At 45.6% G+C, this 22,556-nt stretch overlaps 1 protein-coding gene across 9 annotated transcripts in view; it reads left to right on the forward strand.

Moving 5' to 3' along the window:
• Positions 1-22,556, forward strand: part of SMARCD3 (SWI/SNF related BAF chromatin remodeling complex subunit D3) — a 245,590-nt gene that overhangs the window by 85,685 nt on the left and 137,349 nt on the right. The window contains exon 1 of one of the 9 annotated variants that reach the window (XM_074946676.1): positions 2,713-3,042. The exons of 7 other annotated variants lie outside the window; for them this stretch is intronic. In XM_074946676.1, coding sequence (XP_074802777.1) covers positions 2,965-3,042 — 78 coding nt within the window. In that variant the 5' untranslated portion in view covers positions 2,713-2,964. Of the gene's footprint in view, positions 1-2,712; positions 3,043-22,556 lie in introns of those variants that run through there. One more of the 9 variants, XM_074946668.1, reaches the window with a different exon arrangement.

Consider the following 22,556-nt stretch of genomic DNA (forward strand, 5'->3'; position numbering starts at 1 on the left):
TTAGAAGGGTTATTTTTTATAGCTCCCATCCAATCATACAGAAGATGGGAATGAATTAGGAGATTTTTATATCTGATATTGTGATCTCTCTGAGGCTGGAACTGTTAATAGATTCATAGAGTTTAAGGCCATAAGGGACCGTTAGATCATGTAGTCTGACCTCCTGGATAGCACAGACCAGTGTATTTCACCCTATTACCCCTGCATTGAGTCCAGTCATTTGTTGGCTAATGTATCTTACAGGAAGGCATCCAGTCTGGATTTGGTTAATTAACTCTGTGTTAGTTATTGGTATACTGATTAATAAAATGGGCACTGATTGGGATCCACATTAGAAATAATAGGAATACCTTTAGAGAGAGATGTTTCAATAATCCTATTCGTAAAAAGAAAAAAGAAAAGGAGTACTTGTGGCACCTTAGAGACTAACCAGTTTATTTGAGCATGAGCTTTCGTGAGCTACAGCTCACTTCTGTAGCTCACGAAAGCTCATGCTCAAATAAACTGGTTAGTCTCTAAGGTGCCACAAGTACTCCTTTTCTTTTTTCTTTTTACGAATACAGACTAACACGGCTGTTACTCTGAAAATAATCCTATTGCTACTGAAGTTGGTGATTTCCCCAAAGATGGCAGCAACCAGAGATGGATGTGTTTTGTGATGAGGACTTGGCAGTGTTTGTTGTGCTACCACAAAGGGCTAGACAAAGGGCTAGAAAGGATGGCCCATGCATTTCAGTATGCTTTTGGGACCTGAAAGGGAGATGAGACTGAAGAGATACAAGCCAGATGCTGCCTCACCAAAAATGGAGGAGACACACAGTTGTCTGAAACCAGATCACGGGTGTGTTTTGTCTAAGCCACAGACAATATCTCAGGAATGGGTGATCTGCTGGATGAAGACATGCTGGTCTGCTGGGCAGGTTTCTTCTGAGAGAGCTAGTTGACAGAAGATCCCATCTTCCTAGCATTTCTGGTATTCCTGCAGAGATCCCTGGATACTAGTGCTTGGGTTAGGGCCACGCTGAAGAGTTAAGAAGTCCTGTTTCCCCTGTATGTGAGGGCCTGAGGGATTTGGGGAATTGATACATTAACCCAGAGATGCCTGTGACTTGCTGCTCAGTTCCAGCTTACTCAGTATTTCCTCTAAAAAGAAAAGGAGTACTTGTGGCACCTTAGAGACTAACCAATTTATTTGAGCATAAGCTTTCGTGAGTTACAGCTCACTGCATCGGATGCATTTCATCGGAACTTTCCACAGTATGCATCCGATGAAGTGAGCTGTAGCTCACGAAAGCTTATGCTCAAATAAATTGGTTAGTCTCTAAGGTGCCACAAGTACTCCTTTCCTTTTCTTTTTGCGAATACAGACTAACACAGCTGTTACTCTGAAACCAGTATTTCCTCTGTGGGTTTGGTTCTCAGTACAATGGTCTAGGCAGTGATATATTTGAGATCAGGTCATTTCCCTGCTCATAGTCTGACCAGACAATTCTTAGCCCCTAAACAAGAATCTCCAGCTGAAGAATAGGATAAACCCCTCTTGTAACCTGGCAACATCTCCTGTATTGCTGTGGTAGGCAAACAGCAAAATGTCAACCCTTCACAAGCTGCAGACATGCAAGAAGCAGTCAGTAAGCAGATTGCTGCCCCAGGCCACCACTGTCCATTCTACCATTATGGAAGAGCCAGCCCTGCTGAGTAGGGAATGGCTGCTATGTTTGTCTACAGCCACTGAATTGCCAGTGTCTAACTCATTTGCTGGGAGAAGTCTTAGGGCATCTGCAGTATGAAATGGGCTGTAAAATCTATATTACCTCAGCCACCTTGTCACTCTAATGCCCTGGGGTTGATATGGCTACAACAACACTGCATACATATGTAAAATCCATAGTCAATGTCTTTTTACTTTACCCATCTCTTCTTTTTCACTTAACTGGGCGTGGCAGGTATACTCCATGTTTCCCATAGTATGCAGCTTTTATTTCCTGGGGAAGACATGCTTTCTTGTTTACATTAGGCTTTTTGTTACACCTGGGTTGATATTTATGCTTAATGGCACCCATGGTGTTATTGTTTGTGCCCATCAATCACCTTTGAGGTGTCTGTCACTCCAGTATGTAAGAATAAGGGCAGGTCACCCTGGCAAGGTTATGGGGGCATTGTAGAAGGGGAGCAGCAAATCAAGCAGCATGCCCCAGTCACTAGCTCTATGCTACACCCATGCCTTTTTTCACAGACTCCCCTTCTCTGTGTCATTTTTCTGTTCTGTCTCTCTCTATCACGCACACACACACTCACTCACTCTTTTTTCCCAGCTCTCTCTCTCTCCTGCTATTTCTCTTTCTTGTCTAAAGGGCTTAGTTCTCAGTCTCATTTGCTGGAAATGCTGCCAGTGAATGTTTGTGTGTGCTGCCTGCCAGGTCTCTGGGGAAAAGGCCTGGAAATACAGTGCAGGAGGAGTAGTGGGAGCAGGGGAAAGCCATTGTTTCTCACTGCTTGCTTGGTGCATTTTCCAACTGGAAAAATCTCTCTGTGAGGACTGAGTTTCATGTCATTGCCGAAGCCCTGCCCCCCCATCCCATTGCTCAGAATCTGCCATCCCCTCATGCTGAGGAGGAGAGGTTGCCGTACTGCTACTAAAAAGCTCAGACGTGTTTTCAGTTTGCCTCCTGCTTATCTCTGTTGTTTGGACAGAGAGGTTTAAAAAGCTGGATTTTCTGTCCCTGCAGAGTAAACACAGAGAACCCGGCAGCACAAACTATTTCTGGCTTATCAGTTGAGGAATGCAGCAGCTGAGGATTAGCGTGAGTGGGCCGTCAGGAAAGCCCTGAAGGGGCCCCCTCCCCACTCAGCTCTATTAGAAGTGTGAGAGCCCAGCAGGACTCAGAGGGGAGAGTTGGAGAAAAAGGCAGAAAAGGGAAAGAAAGAGGAAGAGAGAGAGTGAGAGAGGCTGAGCAGACCCTGATGGCTACAGATGAAGTTACAGGAGGGGCTCGCAAAGCTACGAAAAGCAAACTTTTTGAGTTTCTGGTCCATGGGGTGGTGAGTCGGGAAAGTTAGTGAGCTGGCTTGGTCTGAATAGAGGAGTGAGTGGAGACTGGAGGCTCTGTGGTGGGCTGAAAGCAGCCCCTACAATATCTTCTGGGGGCTTCGGCGAAATGCCATATAGCTAGAACACAGAGATCTGTGAAGCCCCCAGAACATGCACGGAGTCATTGATAATACAGGGTTGGGTTTGGGGGAATGTGTGCTGCAATTTCTGCTCTTGACTCTCCATGAATGGTGAATGGTTTGCTTTTGAACCTGATCACAGTGCAGGGTTTGAACTGGTTCTGACCCTAATGGGCTCATTGGACACTTGGTTCTGTTGTCAAACTTTTGTGTGTTGTTTGTTTTTTAATTCTGATGAAAGCCCAGTAAAGCCTTGAATGGTGCTGCCTCTGGTACTTGTCTTATACTTAGCTCTCCTGTATCTTCTGGCTACCTAACAGGTGGCTTTGAGGGGTTCTAAGAGATTAGCTCTGAAGGTCCTTAGCAGTCCATAGGCACTCATTGGTTAGGGAATCTTAGATGGTTTGGGTGCTATGCTTTAAGGAATCATTAAATCTTTATAAGATTACTACAGTGTTTGGAGACCTCCTGACACTCAAGCTCTCCATTTATGGGGAATTGCAAGCCCCTATCCCACCATTATTGGAGAACATGTTCTGCAGATGTTCCTGCCAGTGATTGAGAACAATCACAGCTTATGACATTGGGATTTCTTAAGGAGACTTTAAATTTAGCAAACATCAGAGTACTGGAAAGTCGTAAGAGTACAAATGCTGAATGAATTTCAATGATCATGTGAACTTTCTCTTTTGAGGTCTCCCTGCTATGACATTTCCAAGACATCAGCTGAGGGCTTCTATATCAAGATCACAGGAATCTTAAGTGCTCACTTTTCAGATTCCCTAAGTGTCTCCATAATTCAGGATATGCCAATCCTGGCTGTTTACAGTGTAATTTGTAATTTACAAACATTAGATACAGTGAGATCTGCAAGGCTAGGGACATTGAAGTGGTATGCTGTTTGTGTAAGAACTGAGAGATGGTGACCATTGTACTTGTGTCCTACAGAACTAGTTAAGGAATATATTGTGAGAATACACCTGATATATTGGTCTGGCCTGTGGAGTGGCTTGGCAGTGCACGTGTGGGTGGACATGCAGGTGTGGCCTGGTGGTGGGGGGTAGTGAGCGGGCATGTGGGCAGGGGCATCTGGGTTTCAGATGTGCAGGCATGCGGGGGTGGTATGGCAGTTGGCAGACATGCAGCTGTGGCCTGGTGGTAGGTAGGTGGATGGGAATACTTGGGGTGGGTGGACATGCGGGGGTGGCCTGGCAGGTGGGAGCAGCCTGGCAGCAGGCAGGGAATCATCTGGGGGTGGCCTGGAAGCAGATGGCTGGGGATGATTTAGTTGGGGATTGGTCCTGCTTTGAGCAGGGGGTTGGACTAGATGACCTCCTGAGGTCCCTTCCAACCCTGATATTCTATGATTCTATGACAGCCTGGAGGTGGATAATCAGGCATATGGGGTGGCCTGGTCGCAGGTGCATTGGCCTATGGGGGCAGCCTGGTGAGCTCACAGTCTGTCACTCAGGAGTGGCCTGGCAGCAGATGGGTGTGTGGATGGGCACATGGGTGTGACTTGGTAGCGTGTGGCAGGCTTGCAGGGTGGCCTGGCGGTGGATGGGTGGGCATCTGGGTGTGGATGAGAATGCAAGGATGGTCTGGTGGAAGGCAGGCGGGTGGATGGACAGATGGGGTGTGTGGTTTTTTTTTTTTTTTTACAGTTTCCAAGGTTTCTTTTTGTAATTCCAGACTAATTCACTTTTCTATGGTACTAGGAAGATTAAAGAACATAAGAATGCCACACTGAGTCAGACCAATGGTCCATCTAGCCCAGTATTCTGTCTCTGACAGTGGCTGGTGCCAGAGGCTTCAGAGGGAATTAACAGAACAGGGCAATTGTCCAGTGATCCTTCCACTGTCATACAGTCACAGCTTCTGTCAGTCAGAGGATTAGGGATACCTGTTTGGCTGAAATGGTTATTATAAAACACGTATGTGGACATGGTGTGATAGAGAAAAATTGGCTTCTGTAAAGGAGAATCAGGTCTCTTCAATGTTTGAAATTTTTGAGGATGTTGACAAAATGGTGGTTACAAGGGAACTGATTTCCATTGTTTATTAGGACTTTCAAAGAGCCTTTGATGTAGTTTGTCAAAGAAGGGTATAAGGAAATTATTTCCTTTTCTGCACTGGGATTTCAGCCATCAGACTGTGTAGCTATAGTTGTCCAAGCCCCTGGTGTAGACACTTTTGCACCGTGACTTGCTTTAGTGCAGCTTTTCCCTGGTTTCAAGATCTGACAGGACCTCCTCTGCCCTATTCACCCCTTTATCCCCTATCAATGAAGTTGAGGCTTCTTGCCTGTTCTCCTCTAACCTGTAGACCTGCCTCAGTGACCCCATTGCTTCTTGCTTGCTTATCTCCTTCACCTACGCTCTCATCTCCTCCCTTGCCCTTCTCTTGAATCTCTCACTTTCCCCAGGCTTCTTCCCTTTACAACATAAGCACAGCTTAATCTTCCCTATCATAAAAAGTAACCCTTGACCCTACCTGCCTCCTCAAGCACTGTCCCATCTCCCTTGCTCCCCCCACATAATTGAACGTGCCATTTGCAATTGTTGCCTTGATCTCTGTCTGTCTATCTGAGCAATCGATCATCACCATAGTATCTGAGACCCATTCATGTAAAATCAACGGCAATAAGAAAGTCCCAAATGGATTTATTGAAGTCTGTGGCTCTCCTCTCTGTTTGGGGTAAAAGCTCTTGCTGGGGTGGGGTTGATTGGTTGATTTGTTAGTTGAGGGGGATGTTTGAGGTATGTGGGGATAGGATACAGAGGGCGCTAGACAAATTAGAGGATTGGGCCAAAAGAAATCTGATGAGGTTCAACAAGGACAAGTGCAGAGTCCTGCACTTAGGACGGAAGAATCCCATGCACCGCTACAGACTAGGGACCGAATGGCTCGGCAGCAGTTCTGCAGAAAAGGACCTAGGGTTTACAGTGGACGAGAAGCTGGGTATGAGTCAACAGTGTGCCCTTGTTGCCAAGAAGGCCAATGGCATTTTGGGCTGTATAAGTAGGGGCATTGCCAGCAGATCGAGGGATGTGATCTTTCCCCTCTATTCGACATTGGTGAGGCCTCATCTGGAGTACTGTTTCCAGTTTGGGCCCCACACTACAAGAAGGATGTGGAAAGAGTCCAGCGGAGGGCAACAAAAATGATTAGGGGACTGGAGCACATGACTTATGAGGAGAGGCTGAGGGAACTGGGATTGTTTAGTCTGCAGAAGAGAAGAATGAGGGGGGATTTGATAGCTGCTTTCAACTACCTGAAAGGGGGTTCCAAAGAGGATGGATCTAGACTGTTCTCAGTGGTAGCTGATGACAGAACAAGGAGTAATGGTCTCAAGTTGCAGTGGGGAAAGTTTAGGTTGGATATTAGGAAAAACTTTTTCACTAGGAGGGTGGTGAAACACTGGAATGGGTTACCTAGGGAGGTGGTGGACTCTCCTTCCTTAGATATTTTTAAGGTCAGGCTTGACAAAGCCCTGGCTGGGTTGATTTAGTTGGGGATTGGTCCTGCTTTGAGCAGGGGGTTGGACTAGATGGCCTCCTGAGGTCCCTTCCAACCCTGATATTCTATGATTCTATATCGATACTCTGAATGTCATTCTTGCAATGAGGAGTCCGATGGCACCTTAAAGACTAGCAGATTTATTTGGGCATAAGGTTTCGTGGGTAAAAAACCCCCTTCTTCAGATGCATGGAGTGAAAATTACAGATACTGGCATAAATATATATACTGGCACATGAACAGAAGGGAGTTACCTTACAAGTGGAGAACCAGTGTTGACAAGGCCAATTTAGTCAGGGTGGGTGTGGTCCACTCCCAATAATTGATGAGGAGGTGTCAATACCAAGAGAGGGAAAATTGTGTTTGTAGTGAGCCAGCCTCTCCCAGTCCGTATTCAAGCCTAAATTAATGGTGTTAAGTTTGCAAATGAATTGTAGCTCTGCAATTTCTCTTTGAAAACTGTTTTTGAAGTTTTTTTTAAATCTGTTATTGAATGTCCAGGGAGATTGAAGTGTTCTCCTACTGGCTTTTCTATGTTACCATTCCTGATGTCTGATTTGTGTCCATTTATTCTTTTACATAGAGACTGTCTGGTTTGGCCAATGTACATGGCAGAGGGGCATTGCTAGCACATGATGGCATATATCACATTGGTAGATGTGCAGGTGAATGAGCCAAGACGGTGTGGCTGATGTGGTTGGGTCCTATGATGGTGTCGCTAGAGTAGATATGGGAACAGAGTAGGCAATGCGGTTTGTTACAGGGATTGGTTCCTGGGTTAGTGTTTCTGTGGTGTGGTATGTAGTTGCTGGTGAGTATTTGCTTCAGGTTGGGGGGCTGTCTGTAAGCAAGGATTGGCCTGCCTCCCAAGATCTGTGAGAGTGAGAGATCGTTTTCCAGAATAGGTTGTAGATCGTTGATGATGTGCTGGGGAGGTTTTAGTTGGGGGCTGTACGTGATGGCCAGTGATGTTCTGTTATTTTCCTTGTTGGGCCTGTCCTGTAGTAGGTGACTTCTGGATACCTGTCTCGCTCTGTCAATCTGTTTTCTCACGTCCCCAAGTGGGTATTGTAGTTTTAAGATGCTTGGTAAAGATCTTGTAGGTGTTTGTCTCTGTCTGAGGGATTGGAGCAAATGCGGTTATATTTTAGGGCTTGGCTAGACAATGGATCGTGTGATATCGGAGAATATTTTATTGCCCTTATGTAAATCCATGGTACGCCCACATCTTGAATACTGCGTACAGATGTGGTCCCCTCATCTCAAAAAAGATATACTGGCATTAGAAAAGGTTCAGAAAAGGGCAAATAAAATGCTGAGGGCTTTGGAATGGGTCCCATATGAGGAGAGATTAAAGAGGCTAGGACTTTTCAGCTTGGAAAAGAGGAGACTAAGGGGGATATGATAGAGGTCTATAAAATCATGAGTGGTGTGGAGAAAGTGAATAAGGAAAAGTTATTTACTTGTTCCCATAATATAAGAAGTAGGGGCCACCAAATGAAATTAATGGGTAGCAGGTTTAAAACAAATAAAAGGAAGTTCTTCACTCAGCACACAGTCAACCTGTGGAACTCCTTGCCTGAGGAGGTTGTGAAGGCTAGGACTATAATAGGGTTTAAAAGAGAACTGGATAAATTCATGGAGGTTAAGTCCATTAATGGCTATTAGCCAGGATGGGTAAGGAATGGTGTCCCTAGCCTCTGTTTGTCGAGGGTGGAGATGGATGGCAGGAGAGAGATCACCAGATCATTACCTGTTAGGTTCACTCCCTCTGGGACACCTGGCATTGGCCACTGTCGGTAGACAGGGTACTGGGCTGGATGGACCTTTTGTCTGACCCAGTATGGCCATTCTTATGTTCTTATGATGTGTCCTGGATGGAAGCTGGAGGCATGTAGGTAAATATAGCGGTCAGTAGGTTTCCAGTATAGGGTGGTGTTTATGTGACCATCATTTATTTGCACTGTTGTGTCCAGGAAGTGGATCTCTTGTGTGGACTGGTCCAGGCTGAGGTTGATGGTGGGGTGGAAATTGTTGAAATCCAGGTGGAATTCTTCAAGGGCCTCCTTCCCGTGGGTCCATATGATGAAGATGTCATCAATGTAGCACAAGTAAAGGAGGAGTGCAAGGGGACAAGAGCTGAGGAAGTGTTGTTCTAAGTAGCCATAAAAATGTTGGCATACTGTGGGGCCATATGGGTATCCATAGCAGTGCCTCTGACTTGAAGGTATAAGTTGTCCCCAAATTTGAAATAGTTGTGGGTGAGGACAAAGTCACAAAGTTCAGCCACCAGGTTTGCCATGACATTATCGGGGATACTGTTCCTGACAGCTTGTAGTCCATCCTCATGTGGAATATTGGTGTAAAGAGCTTCTACATCCATGGTGGCCAGGATGGTGTTTTCAGGAAGATCACCAGTACATTGTTGTTTCCTCAGGAAGTCAGTGGTGTCTCGAAGATAGCTAGGAGTGCTGGTGGCGTAGGGTTTGAGGAGAGAGTCCAAATAGCTAGATAATCCTGCTGTAAGAGTGCCAATGCCTGAGATGATGGGGCTTCCAGGAGTTTTATGATGAGATTACTGGTTCTGTGGATGAAGGGAAAGCAGTGGATGTATTGTTTCTTGACTTTAGCAAAGCTTTTGACACGGTCTCCCACAGTATTCTTGTCAGCAAGTTAAGGAAGTATGGGCTGGATGAATGCACTATAAGGTGGGTAGAAAGCTGGCTAGATTGTCGGGCTCAACGGGTAGTGGTCAATGGCTCCATGTCTAGTTGGCAGCCGGTGTCAAGTGGAGTGCCCCAGGGGTCGGTCCTGGGGCCGGTTTTGTTCAATATCTTCATAAATGATCTGGAGGATGGTGTGGATTGCACTCTCAGCAAATTTGCAGATGATACTAAACTGGGAGGAGTGGTAGATACACTGGAGGGTAGGGATAGGATACAGAAGGACCTAGACAAATTAGAGGATTGGGCCAAAAGAAATCTGATGAGGTTCAATAAGGATAAGCGCAGAGCCCTGCACTTAGGATGGAAGAATCCCATGCACCGCTACAGACTAGGGACCGAATGGCTTGGCAGCAGTTCTGCAGAAAAGGACCTAGGGGTGACAGTGGACGAGAAGCTGGATATGAGTCAACAGTGTGCCCTTGTTGCCAAGAAGGCCAATGGCATTTTGGGATGTATAAGTAGGGGCATAGCGAGCAGATCGAGGGACGTGATCGTTCCCCTCTATTCGACACTGGTGAGGCCTCATCTGGAGTACTGTGTCCAGTTTTGGGCCCCACACTACAAGAAGGATGTGGATAAATTGGAGAGAGTCCAGCGAAGGGCAACAAAAATGATTAGGGGTCTAGAGCACATGACTTATGAAGAGAGGCTGAGGGAGCTGGGATTGTTTAGTCTGCAGAAGAGAAGAATGAGGGGGGATTTGATAGCTGCTTTCAACTACCTGAAAGGGGGTTCCAAAGAGGATGGCTCTAGACTGTTCTCAATGGTAGCAGATGACAGAACGAGGAGTAATGGTCTCAAGTTGCAATGGGGGAGGTTTAGATTGGATATTAGGAAAAACTTTTTCACTAAGAGGGTGGTGAAACACTGGAATGCGTTACCTAGGGAGGTGGTAGAATCTCCTTCCTTAGAGGTTTTTAAGGTCAGGCTTGACAAAGCCCTGGCTGGGATGATTTAACTGGGAATTGGTCCTGCTTCGAGCAGGGGGTTGGACTAGATGACCTTCTGGGGTCCCTTCCAACCCTGATATTCTATGATTCTATGATTCCAGGTTTATGGAACTTGGGTAGCAGATAGAATACCCCTGTTTATGGTTCTATGGGTGTGTCTGTGTAGATTGGTTCCCATGCTATAGCAGGGAGTTTCTTGGGCAGATGGTGTAGTTTCTTTTGGTACTCCTCAGTGGGATCGGAGGATAGTGGTCTGTGGAATGTGGTGTTGGAGAGTTGCCTGGAAGCTTCCAGTTCATAATCCGACCTGTTCATGATGACTACAGCACCTCCTTTGTCATCCCCTTTAATTATAATGTCAGAGTTGTTTCTGAGGCTGTGGATGGCGTTGCGTTCTGTACAGCTGAGGTTATGGGGCAAGTGATGCTGTTTGTTAACAATTTTAGCCTGTGAAACATCTGCAGAAGCTCTCTATGTAGAAGTCCAGTCTGTCATTTCGACCATCAGGAGGAATCCATGCAGAATTCTTCTTTTTGTAGTGTTGGTAGGAGGGTTCCTGTGGGTCAGTGCAGGGTTCAGTGGTGTGCTGAAAATATTCCTTGAGTCATAAACGGCGAAAGTAGGCTTCTAGATCACCGCAGAACTGTATTATGTGCGTGGGGGTGGTGGGGCGGAAAGAGAGTCCCTGAGATAGGACAGACTCTTCTGCCGGGCTACGTATGTGGTTGGATAGATTAACAATATTGTTAGGTGAGTTAAGGGTACTACCGTTGTAGCCCCCTGTGGCATGTAGGAGTTCAGATAGTTTACTGTCCTCTTTTCTCCGTAGAGAAGTGAAGTGTGCATTGTAAATGGCTTGTCTCATTTTCGTAAAGTCCAGCCACGCGGTAGTTTGTGTGGAAGGTTGGTTTTGTATGAGTGTCTCCAGTTTGGAGAGCTCATTCTTGATCTGCTCCTGTTTGCTGTACAGGATGCTGATCAGGTGGTTCCTCAGTTTCTTTGAGGGTGTGTGGCACAGTCTCTCACCATAGTCAGCGTAGTATGTCAATTGCAATGGATTTTTTACCTTCAGTCCATTTGGTAAGAACATAAGAACGGCCATACTGGATCAGACCAAACGTCCATCCAGCCCAGTATCCTGTCTGCTGACAGTGGCCAATGCCAGGTGCTCCAGAGGGAGTGAACATAACAGGTAATGATTAAGTGGTCTCTCTCCTGCCATCCATCTCCACCCTCTGACAAACAGAGGCTAGGGACACCATTCCTTACCCATCCTGGCTAATAGCCATTAATGATATCCATCTGTTTGCACTTGGACAGGAAGATGATGTCTGTCTGTATCCATGTGAGTTTTTTCATGAAGTTGATGGATTTCCACTTTGTATGGCTAAATTCAGTGCCTTGCATGGTGCCAAGTATCCTCGTTGTTTTTTGTGGATACAGACTAACACAGCTACCCCTCTGATATTTGGCACCATACTTGCTATGGTATAAAGACTTTTTTGAAGAGGAAAGTTTTGCAGTGTTTCCCTAAAACTATCAGACTCTTGATTCACCTGATCTTCTCTGAAAATATGCTCCATGTCCAGATCCTCTCAAATGAGAAAGGTTTGTTTCCATCTTTCACACACTTTGGCTTCTACCCTGTCCACTTCACCCAAATTGCTTTCACTAATTACCTCTTCTCAGCCAAATATCAAGGCCTTTAAATCGGGTCCTTCTCAAACTTTCAGTCTCCTATCTTCTTATGGTTCTCTCTCCCTCATATCTTCTTCAACATCTTCAATGTCTTACACCCTTCTCTGTGGGCATTTCCCAAGGCTTTATCCTTGTTCCTCTCCTTTCTTCTGTCTGCACACTGCTGGAAATGGCCCACCTTGATTATCACTACAAAAGGTGCCCCCCCGCCCCCCCGGCCGCTCTCCTGCTGGTAATAGCTCACCTTAAGTGATCACTCTGGTTACAGTGTGTATGGTAACACCCATTGTTTCATGTTCTCTATGTATATAAATCTCCCCATTGTATTTTCCACTGAATGCATCTGATGAAGTGAGCTGTAGCTCACGAAAGCTTATGCTCAAATAAATTCGTTAGTCTCTAAGGTGCCACAAGTCCTCCTTTTCTTTTTATACTATTTCTAGGTGCTCTTATGCATAAGCATAGCTTTAATTACCATCTTTGTGCTGATCTACTTGTCTGTTGATAAACTGTCTCTCTCTATCCAATCCTGCCTCTCAGGCTATCTTTCTGACATCTCCTTGTAAGGTGCCCAGCCATTATTTAAGCTCAGCTTGGCCAAAAGTGAGTTAATAATACTCTTTTCCCATTCTCCCTTTTTCTGTCTGTGAATACTACCACAGTCCTTCATCTCATTCAGCTCTCTGGTCTGCATGTCATCTTTGACTCCGCCTTCTCCTTCAACCCATGTATACAGGCAGTATCTAAATCTAGCCACTTCTTGTACAGCCTCTCAAAGATCCAGCTTTTTTGGCTGGTACATACTGCCAAAGCTCTTGTCAAAGCAACTGTCACATTGCACTTTGATTCCTGTAATCTCTTCCTTTCTGGCCTTGACACTGCCAACCCAGGCCTCATTATGTTAATTCAAAATTCTGCTGAGAGGTTTATCTTCCTGTCCTGTGCTTCTGACCTATTCACCCTCCTTTTTTGTGTCCCTTTACTGGTCCCCCTTCTCCACCTTTTCAAACACAACCGTCTTCTGGCTATTTATTATTTGCATAACTGTAGTGCTGAGGAGTCCTAGTCATGGACCAGGATCCCTACAGTGCTAGGTGCTGTACAACTCAGTACAACAGGATGGTCCCTGCCCCAAGGAGTTTATAAGGTCAGCCTAAGACAAGAGACAAAGGATGGATGCAGATAGATGGGGGAGTACAAGGAAACAATGAAATAATATTAGTGAGAGGCAGTGGCCACAACATACCGGCAGCCTAACTGTTGTCAAGTTTTTTGTCAGCATCAATGCAAATGATGTCTTCTTGTGTAAGCCCGTCGCTCATTTGTCCCCCCCAGCTGTCAAATCAAATTTCTTCTTGCAATGTTATTGATACCAGCTCGGATTACCTGCTTTTCCCATAAGTATCTTTGTGCTTTTCCCCACACAGTCTGTTGTGCATGGAAGCTTTCCATGTTAAAATTTGTAAGTCCACCACCTTCTCCTCTTTTAAATCCCTCTTTAAAATTTCTTTTTGCCATGATGCCTACTAATCACTGCTAGTGTCTAGTATTGGCTAGACACTGAGACTGCTAATTTATGCAAACATACCCATCTGTTACCTTGTCCCCTTGACCAACCTCCACACCACATTTGTCTGCTTATCAACCTGGTCATAAAATTAGACTTTGAGTGCTCTGGGGCAAGGACTCTTTGTTTCATTCATTTGTACAGTACCTAGCACAATGGACCGGAGTCTCTAGGCCAGAGGTGGGCAAACAATGGCCCGCGGGCCATGTCCGCTCCTGAGCTCCTGGCCCGGGAGGCTGTCCCCCCTCCCCACAGCCACACCGCCGTGCAGCGCAATGCTCTGGGCGGCGGGGCTGCAGAGCCCAGCCTGACCCAGTGCTCTGTGCTGCACGGCGCAGCTGCCTGTCTTGGTGCAGCTGCGCTGCCAGCCACTGGTGCTCCAGGCAGCGTGGTAAGGGGGCAGGGAGTGGGGGGGGTTGGATAGAGGGCAAGGGAGTTCAGGGGGTGGTCAGGGCATGGATAGGGGTCGGGGTGGTCAGAGGGTGGGGAACGGAGGTTGAATGGGGGCAGGGGTCCCGTGGGGGCAGTAAGGAAGGAGAGGGGGAGTTCAATGGGGTGGTGGGGGGCAGTTAGGGGCAGGGGGCAGTTAGGGGCGAGGGGTCCAGGGGCGGTCAGGGAGAAGGGGTGGTTGGATGGGGCAGGGGTCCCAGGGAGGCAGTCAGGAAGGAGAGGGGGGAGTTGGATGTGGCGGCGGGAGGCAGTTAGGGGCGGGGGGTCTGGGGGCGGTCAGGGGACCGAGAGCGGGGGGGGTGGATGGGGCAGGGGACCGTCAGGGAACAGGGGGGGTTGGATGAGGCAGGAGTCCTGGGGGGGCCGTCGGGGGCGATAAGCGGGGGGTTGGATAGGGGGCGGGGGCCGGGCCATGCCTGGCTGTTTGGGGAGGCACAGTCTCCCCTAACTGGCCCTCCATACAATTTCAGAAATCCGATGCAGCCCTCAGGCCAAAAAGTTTGCCTGCCCCTGCTCTAGGCACTACCACAATATAAGTAAATAAATGATAAGGGGAATAAGTGGTCCATTTTCCTTTTAGCTAAAGGCTAACAATGGAGCATGGTGCCAGAAGAATCCATGCAAGGAGAGGTTTCAGAGGAGCAGCCGTGTTAGTCTGTATTCGCAAAAAGAAGTATTGTTTAATTTATTTATCTGGAAAAGGAGTTGAGCCCTGATTTTTAATCTGCAGATTTTGCCACAAAAGTCTTCATACATTGCTGGGTTCTAAATTAACTGAGGGAACCATTCAGGAAAAAAGCCTAGACACCACAGTGGCCTGTCCAATATGCCGCCGCCGCCGCCAAGAAAGATAGCAAAATATTAGCATGCGTAAAACATGAGATGGAGAATAATACAGAAAATATTCCAATCAGAATCAATGGCATGCTCTCACCTGGAATATGGTGTTTGGTTTTGGTCATCCTAGCTACAAAAAAAGTTAGAGCAGAAAGAGAGGAGGCTCAGAGACTGGAGATAACAATTAGAGGCCTGAAGAAACTTCTCTGTCAGCAGAGAATAAAAAGAGGACTATTTAATTTATGCAGGAAATGAAATAAAGGGGACAAGACAATGATATAAAATCATAGAAGTGTATGACTGAAAGGGCCCTCAATAGGTCATCTAGTCCAGTCCCCTGAACGATAACAAATGGTATAGAGAAGTAAATCGGGCAAGCTTCTTACCTTTTCTCATAATATAAGTACAAGGGCACAGTCAACAAAACTGAAAGATAAGTTTAAAACTGATAAAAGTAAATGATTTTTCCCAGCATGTAACTAGCCTGTGGAACTCACTGCCACAGTATGTCATTGAGCCCAAGAACATAATAAGTTAAAAAGGATTAGACAGTCACACAGGTAATAAGAATATAAAATTACATTCAATAGTGTAATTTTTTTTACAAGGGATATACATCTTGCTTCAGAACATAAGCCAACCTGAGACGCGCAGAGGCTATGAAGATACTTCCCCTTTGAATAAGTTATTCCACATCTCTCATGCAGGGCTTCTTGCACCTTCCCTGAAACATCAGGTCTCAGAGACAGGATATTGGAGTTGATGGATCACTGCTTTGCTCTTTCGGGCAATTCCTGTGCTGGGTTATTAGACAAACAGAAACTCAGAGTATGTGCTAGGCAAATTGAGAAAAATTATGAGCAAAACTGATTGGAAGAGAGGAAGGTGATCGGGAATAGTCAAACCATCCCGATGTGTAGAAAGAATAGTAAATATGGCAGGCGACCAGCTTGGTTTAACAGTGAAATCCTTGCTGATCTTAAACACAAAACAGAAGCTTACAAGAAATGGAAGATTGGACAAATGACCAGGGAGGAGTATAAAAATATTGCTCAGGCATGCAGGAGTGAAATCAGGAAGGCCAAATCACACTTGGAGTTGCAGCTAGCAAGGGACGTTAAATGTAGCAAGAACGGTTTCTTCAGGTGTGTTAGCAACTAAAAGAAGGTCAAGGAAAGTGTGGGCCCCTTACTGAATGAGGGAGGCAACCTAGTGACAGAGGATGTGGAAAAAGCTAATGTATTTAATGCTTTTGTTGCCTCTGTCTTCACGAACAAGGTCAGCTCCCAGACTGCTGCACTGGGCAGCACAGCATGGGGAGGAGGTGACCAGCCCTCTGTGGAGAAAGAAATGGTTCGGGACTATTTAGAAAAGCTGGACGTGCACAAGTCCATGGGGCCGGATGTGCTGTAGCCGAGAGTGCTAAAGGAGTTGGCGGATGTGATTGCAGAGCCATTGGCTGTTATCTTTGAAAACTCATGGCGATCGGGGGAGGTCCCAGACGACTGGAAAAAGGCTAATGTAGTGCCCATCTTTAAAAAAGGGAAGGAGGAGGATCCGGGGAATGACAGGCCATTCAGCCTCACCTCAGTCCCTGGAAAAATCATGGAGCAGGTTTTCAAGGAATCAATTCTGAAGCACTTAGAGGAGAGGAAAGTGATCAGGGACAGTTAGCATGGATTCACCAAGGGAAAGTCATGCCTGACTAATCTAATTGCCTTCTATGACGAGATAACTGGCTCTGTGGATGAGGGGAAAGCAGTGGACATGTTGTTCCTTGACTTTAGCAAAGCTTTTGATACGGTCTCCCACAGTATTCTTGCCAGCAAGTTAAAGAAGTATGGGCTGGATGAATGGATTATAAGGTGGATAGAAAGCTGGCTAGATTGTCGGGCTCAACGGGTAGTGATCAATGACTCCATGTCTAGTTGGCAGCCGGTATCAAGCAGAGTGCCCCAAGGGTCGGTCCTGGGGCCGGTTTTGTTCAGTATCTTCATTAATGATCTGGAGGATGGCGTGGATTGCACCCTCAGCAAGTTTGCAGATGACACTAAACTGGGAGGAGAGGTAGATACACTGGAGGGTAGGGATAGGATACAGAGGGCCCTAGACAAATTAGAGGATTGGGCCAAAAGAAATCTGATGAGGTTCAACAAGGACAAGCGCAGAGCCCTGCACTTAGGATGGAAGAATCCCATGCACCGCTACAGACTAGGGACCGAATGGCTTGGCAGCAGTTCTGCAGAAAAGGACCTAGGGGTTACAGTGGACGAGAAGCTGGATATGAGTCAACAGTGTGCCCTTGTTGCCAAGAAGGCCAATGGCATTTTGGGATATATAAGTAGGGGCATTGCCAGCAGATTGACGGACGTGATCGTTCTCCTCTATTCGACATTGGTGAGGCCTCATCTGGAGTACTGTGTCCAGTTTTGGGCCCCACACTACAAGAAGGATGTGGAAAGAGTCCAGCGGAGGGCAACAAAAATGATTAGGGGACTGGAACACATGACTTATGAGGAGAGACTGAGGGAACTGGGATTATTTAGTCTGCAGAAGAGAAGAAAGCAACTATCAACCCCGCCCCCCCCATTCAACTATTTGAAAGGGGGTTCCAAAGAGGATGGATCTAGTCTGTTCTCAGTGGTACCTGATGACAGAATGAGGAGTAATGGTCTCAAGTTGCAGTGGGGGAGGTTTAGGTTGGATATTAGGAAAAACTTTTTCACTAGGAGGGTGTTAGATTTCAGAGTAACAGCAGTGTTAGTCCGTATTCGCAAAAAGAAAAGGAGTACTTGTGGCACCTTAGAGACTTATTTGAGCATAAGCTTTCGTGAGCTACAGCTCACTTCATCGGATGCATACTGTGGAAAGTGTAGAAGATCTTATTATATACACACAAAGCATGAAAAAATACCTCCTCCCACCCCACTCTCCTGCTGGTAATAGCTTATCTAAAGTGATCACTCTCCTTACAATGTGTATGATAATCAAGGTGGGCCATTTCCAGCACAAATCCAGGTTTTCTCACCCTCCCCCCCCCCCCCCCACACAAACTCACTCTCCTGCTGGTAATAGCTTATCCAAAGTGACCATTCTCCTTACATTGTGTATGATAATCAAGGTGGGCCATTTCCAGCACAAATCCAGGGTTTAACAAGAACGTCGGGGGGGGGGTAGGAAAAAACAAGGGGAAATAGGCTACCTTGCATAATGACTAAGCCACTCCCAGTCTCTATTCAAGCCTAAGTTAATTGTATCCAATTTGCAAATTAATTCCAATTCAGCAGTTTCTCGCTGGAGTCTGGATTTGAAGTTTTTTTGTTGTAAAATAGCGACTTTCATGTCTGTAATCGCGTGACCAGAGAGATTGACGTGTTCTCCGACTGGTTTATGAATGTTATAATTCTTGACATCTGATTTGTGTCCATTTATTCTTTTACGTAGAGACTGTCCAGTTTGACCAATGTACTTGGCAGAGGGGCATTGCTGGCACATGATGGCATATATCACATTGGTGGATGTGCAGATGAACGAGCCTCTGATAGTGTGGCTGATGTTATTAGGCCCTGTGATGGTGTCCCCTGAATAGATATGTGGGCACAGTTGGCAACGGGCTTTATTGGAAGGATAGGTTCCTGGGTTAGTGGTTCTGTTGTGTGGTATGTGGTTGCTGGTGAGTATTTGCTTCAGGTTGGGGGGCTGTCTGTAGGCAAGGACTGGCCTGTCTCCCAAGATTTGTGAGAGTGTTGGGTCATCCTTTAGGATAGGTTGTAGATCCTTAATGTAGGAGGGTGGTGAAGCACTGGAATGGGTTACCTAGGGAGGTGGTGGGACCTCCTTCCTTAGAGGTTTTTAAGGTCAGGCTTGACAAAGCCCTGGCTGGGATGATTTAGTTGGGGATTGGTCCTGCCTTGAGCAGGGGGTTGGACTCGATGACCTCCTGAGGTCTCGTCCAACCCTGATATTCTATGATTCTATGATTGCCAGCAGATCGAGGGAAGTGATTATTCCTCTCTATTTGGCACTGGTGAGGCCACATCTGGAGTGTTGTGTCCAGTTTTGGGGTCCCCACTGCAGAAAGGATGTGGACAGATTGGAGAGAGTCCAGCGGAGGACTATGAAAATGATTAGGGGGCTGGGGCACATGACTTATGAGGAGAGCTGGTGGGAACTGGGCTTATTTAGTCTGTGGAAGAGAAGAGTGAGGGGGGATTTGAAAGCAGCCTTCAACTACGTGAAGGTGGGGGTTCCAAGGAGGATGGAGCTAGGCTGTTCTCAGTGGTGGCAGGTGACAAAACAAGGAGCAATAGTCTCAAGTTGCAGTGTGGGAGGTCTAGGTTCGATATTAGGAAAAACTATTTCACTAGGAGGGTGGTGAAGCACTGGAATGGGTTCCCTAGGGAGGTGGTGGAATCTCCGTCCTTAGAGTTTTTTAAGGTCTGGCTTGACAAAGCCCTGGCTGGGATAATTTAGTTGGGATTGGTCCTGCATTGATCAGGGGGTTTCAGTAGATGGCCTGCTGAGGTCTCTTCCAACCCTAATCGTCTAAGATTCTATGCTTAGGAGAAAAAATTTAGGCAGAAAAAAAGTGAATGAAAATTGGGAGGTCTTTAAGAAGCGCTTAGTAGTAGATGGCCAAAACCCCATGAGTCCACAAGAAAGAAAGAAAGAACAACTTTGGCTAAAAGCCCATTTTGGTTCAATGGGGAATTGAAAGCAGTAATTAGAAGTTAAAAAAATGTAGATTACAAAGAGGAACAAGGGGGAAATAGATAGCAATCACCAGAAGTTATCAAGTATAGAAAATTGATGAAGGTGAGGGCATCAAGGAAAAATCCCTTGCTGGCAGGGTTAAGGACAATAAGATGAAGTTTTTAAAATGTATTAGGAACAAAAGAAATCCAAGCAATTGTATATACCCATTAGTAGATGGAGAGGGTAAATTTGTAAATAATGATGTAAAAAAGGTAGAAGTGCTCAAAAATATTCTGCATTTGGAAAGAAACAGAATGATGTACTTCTGTCATATGAGGAAAATGAAGTACTTTCCAGTCCGTCAGTAACTGAGGAGGATATTGAACAACATCTGCTAGGGATAAACATTGTTAAATAATCAAACTTGCACTCAAGAATCATAAAAGAGCTGGCTGAGGAGACTCCTGGCCTGCTGATATTAGTTCTTAATAAATCTTGGAATACTGGGGAAATTCCAGAAGACTGAAAGAGTGCTGGTGTTCTGATGCATGCATCTGATGAAATGGGTTTTAGCCCATGAAAGCTTATGCCCAAATAAATTTGTTAGTCTCTAAGGTGCCACAAGGACTCCTCGTTGTTTTTGCTGATACAGACTAACACGGCTACCACTCTGAAACTGGTGTTCTGCCAATATTTAAAAAGGGCAAGTAGGATCATGGGGAAAATGAATCGTGTATCTGCTTTTCCATTAATCAGTAAAGAACTGAAGGATGGGAACAAAATTAATGCCAGTCAACTTGATTTTATGGAAAATAAAAAATCCAGTTTCATTTCATGTTGAGATTATAAAGGTGTTTGATAAAGTTAAGTGTGGAGATGACATACACTTGACTTCTGTAAGATGTTTAACCTAGTACCTCAAGCCATTCTGATTAAAAAATTTGCATGATACAAAATTAATAAAGCACACATTAACTAGAAAGACCTAGCTAATGGATAGCTCTCAAAAAGTAATCATGAATAAGGAATCATCTTCAAATGTGGGTGTTTCTAGTGGGGTTCTTCAGGAATAGGTACTGGATCTGACGCTATTCAACATTTTCATCAATGATCTGGAAGTAAATATTAAATCAGTGCTGATAAAGACTGTGTGTGTTTCTTTGAAAGACATGCTGTAGTTCAAACTGGAATTATTTTGGGTAAGTTCTTTGGCCTGTGTTATTCAGGAGGTCAGACTAGACTGGGGTAGTCAATAGTTGGACTGTGGGCTAAGTATGGTTCACCAGACACTTTTGAATGGACCCCAAAATCTTTTTATTTACTTATTGTTATCGTTGTTGTTTTTTACTATTTTCTCTGAAGTCTAGACCTTGACTATACTTTGACCAAGAAATTTGGACCTTGACAAAAAATAATTGACTACCCCATCTGGCCTTGGAATCTATGAATTTATAAAAAAAGGGTGTTGAAAAATTGGAGGGGGTGCAAAACAGAGAGACACAAATTATTTGAGGGGTGGAGAAAATGCCTTTCAATGAAAGACTTAAGGAACTCAATCTGTATATTTTATCAAAAAGAAGATTGAGAGGTGACTTGATTATAGAGTATAAGTACTTTTATGGGGCGAGAAGACTGAGCACTAAAAGACTCTGTAATCTAGCAGAAAAAGGCATAACAGGACCCAAGGCTGGAAGCCAGACAAATTCAAATTAGAAATACGATACAAATTTTTCACAGTGAGGGAGATTAACCACTGGAACACACTACCAGAAAGGTGGTAGATCTCCATCTTTTGATGTCTTAAAGTACAGACTGAAAGTCTCTTCAAAGATTTGATTTAGCCAAACACAAGTTACTGGTAATAATAAAGAGGTAACTGGGTGAAATGTAGTGGCACTACAGCGGTGCACAGACAATCCAGGAAGTTTTTGGAAAGGGTAGGGGACAATTTCCTGGTGCAAGTGCTGGAGGAACCAACTAGGGGCAGAGCTCTTCTTGACCTGCTGCTCACAAACCGGGAAGAATTAGTAGGGGAAGCAAAAGTGGATGGGAACCTGGGAGGCAGTGACCATGAGATGGTCGACTTCAGGATCCTGACACAGGGAAGAAAGGAGAGCAGCAGAATACGGACCCTGGACTTCAGAAAAGCAGACTTTGACTCCCTCAGGGAACTGATGGGCAGGATCCCCTGGGAGAATAACATGAGGGGGAAAGGAGTCCAGGAGAGCTGGCTGTATTTTAAAGAAGCCTTTTTGAGGTTACAGGGACAAACCCGATGTGCAGAAAGAATAGTAAATATGGCAGGCGACCTTGGCTTAACAGTGAAATCCTTGCTGACCTCAAACATAAAAAAGAAGCTTACAAGAAGTGGAAGATTGGACAAATGACCAGGGAAGAGTATAAAAATGCTGCTCAGGCATGTAGGAATGAAATCAGGAGGGCCAAATCGCACCTGGAGCTGCAGCTAGCAAGAAATGTCACGAGTAACAAGAAGGGTTTCTTCAGGTATGTTGGCAATAAGAAGAAAGCCAAGGAAAGTGTGGGCCCCTTACTGAATGAGGGAGGCAACCTAGTGACAGAGGATGTGGAAAAAGCTAATGTACTCAATGCTTTTTTTGCCTCTGTCTTCACGAACAAGGTCAGCTCCCAGACTGCTGCGCTGGGTAACACAGCATGGGGAGTAGGTGGCCAGCCCTCTATGGAGAAAGAAGTGGTTCGGGACTATTTAGAAAAGCTGGACGTGCACAAGTCCATGGGGCCGGATGCGTTGCATCCGAGAGTGCTAAAGGAGTTGGCGGATGTGATTGCAGAGCCATTGGCCATTATCTTTGAAAACTCATGGCAATCGGGGGAGGTCCCGGACGACTGGAAAAAGGCTAATGTAGTGCCCATCTTTAAAAAAGGGAAGGAGGAGGATCCTGGGAACTACAGGCCAGTCAGCCT

Source organism: Natator depressus, chromosome 2, assembly GCF_965152275.1.
Source record: "Natator depressus isolate rNatDep1 chromosome 2, rNatDep2.hap1, whole genome shotgun sequence".
Classification (NCBI taxonomy): Eukaryota; Metazoa; Chordata; order Testudines; family Cheloniidae; genus Natator; species Natator depressus.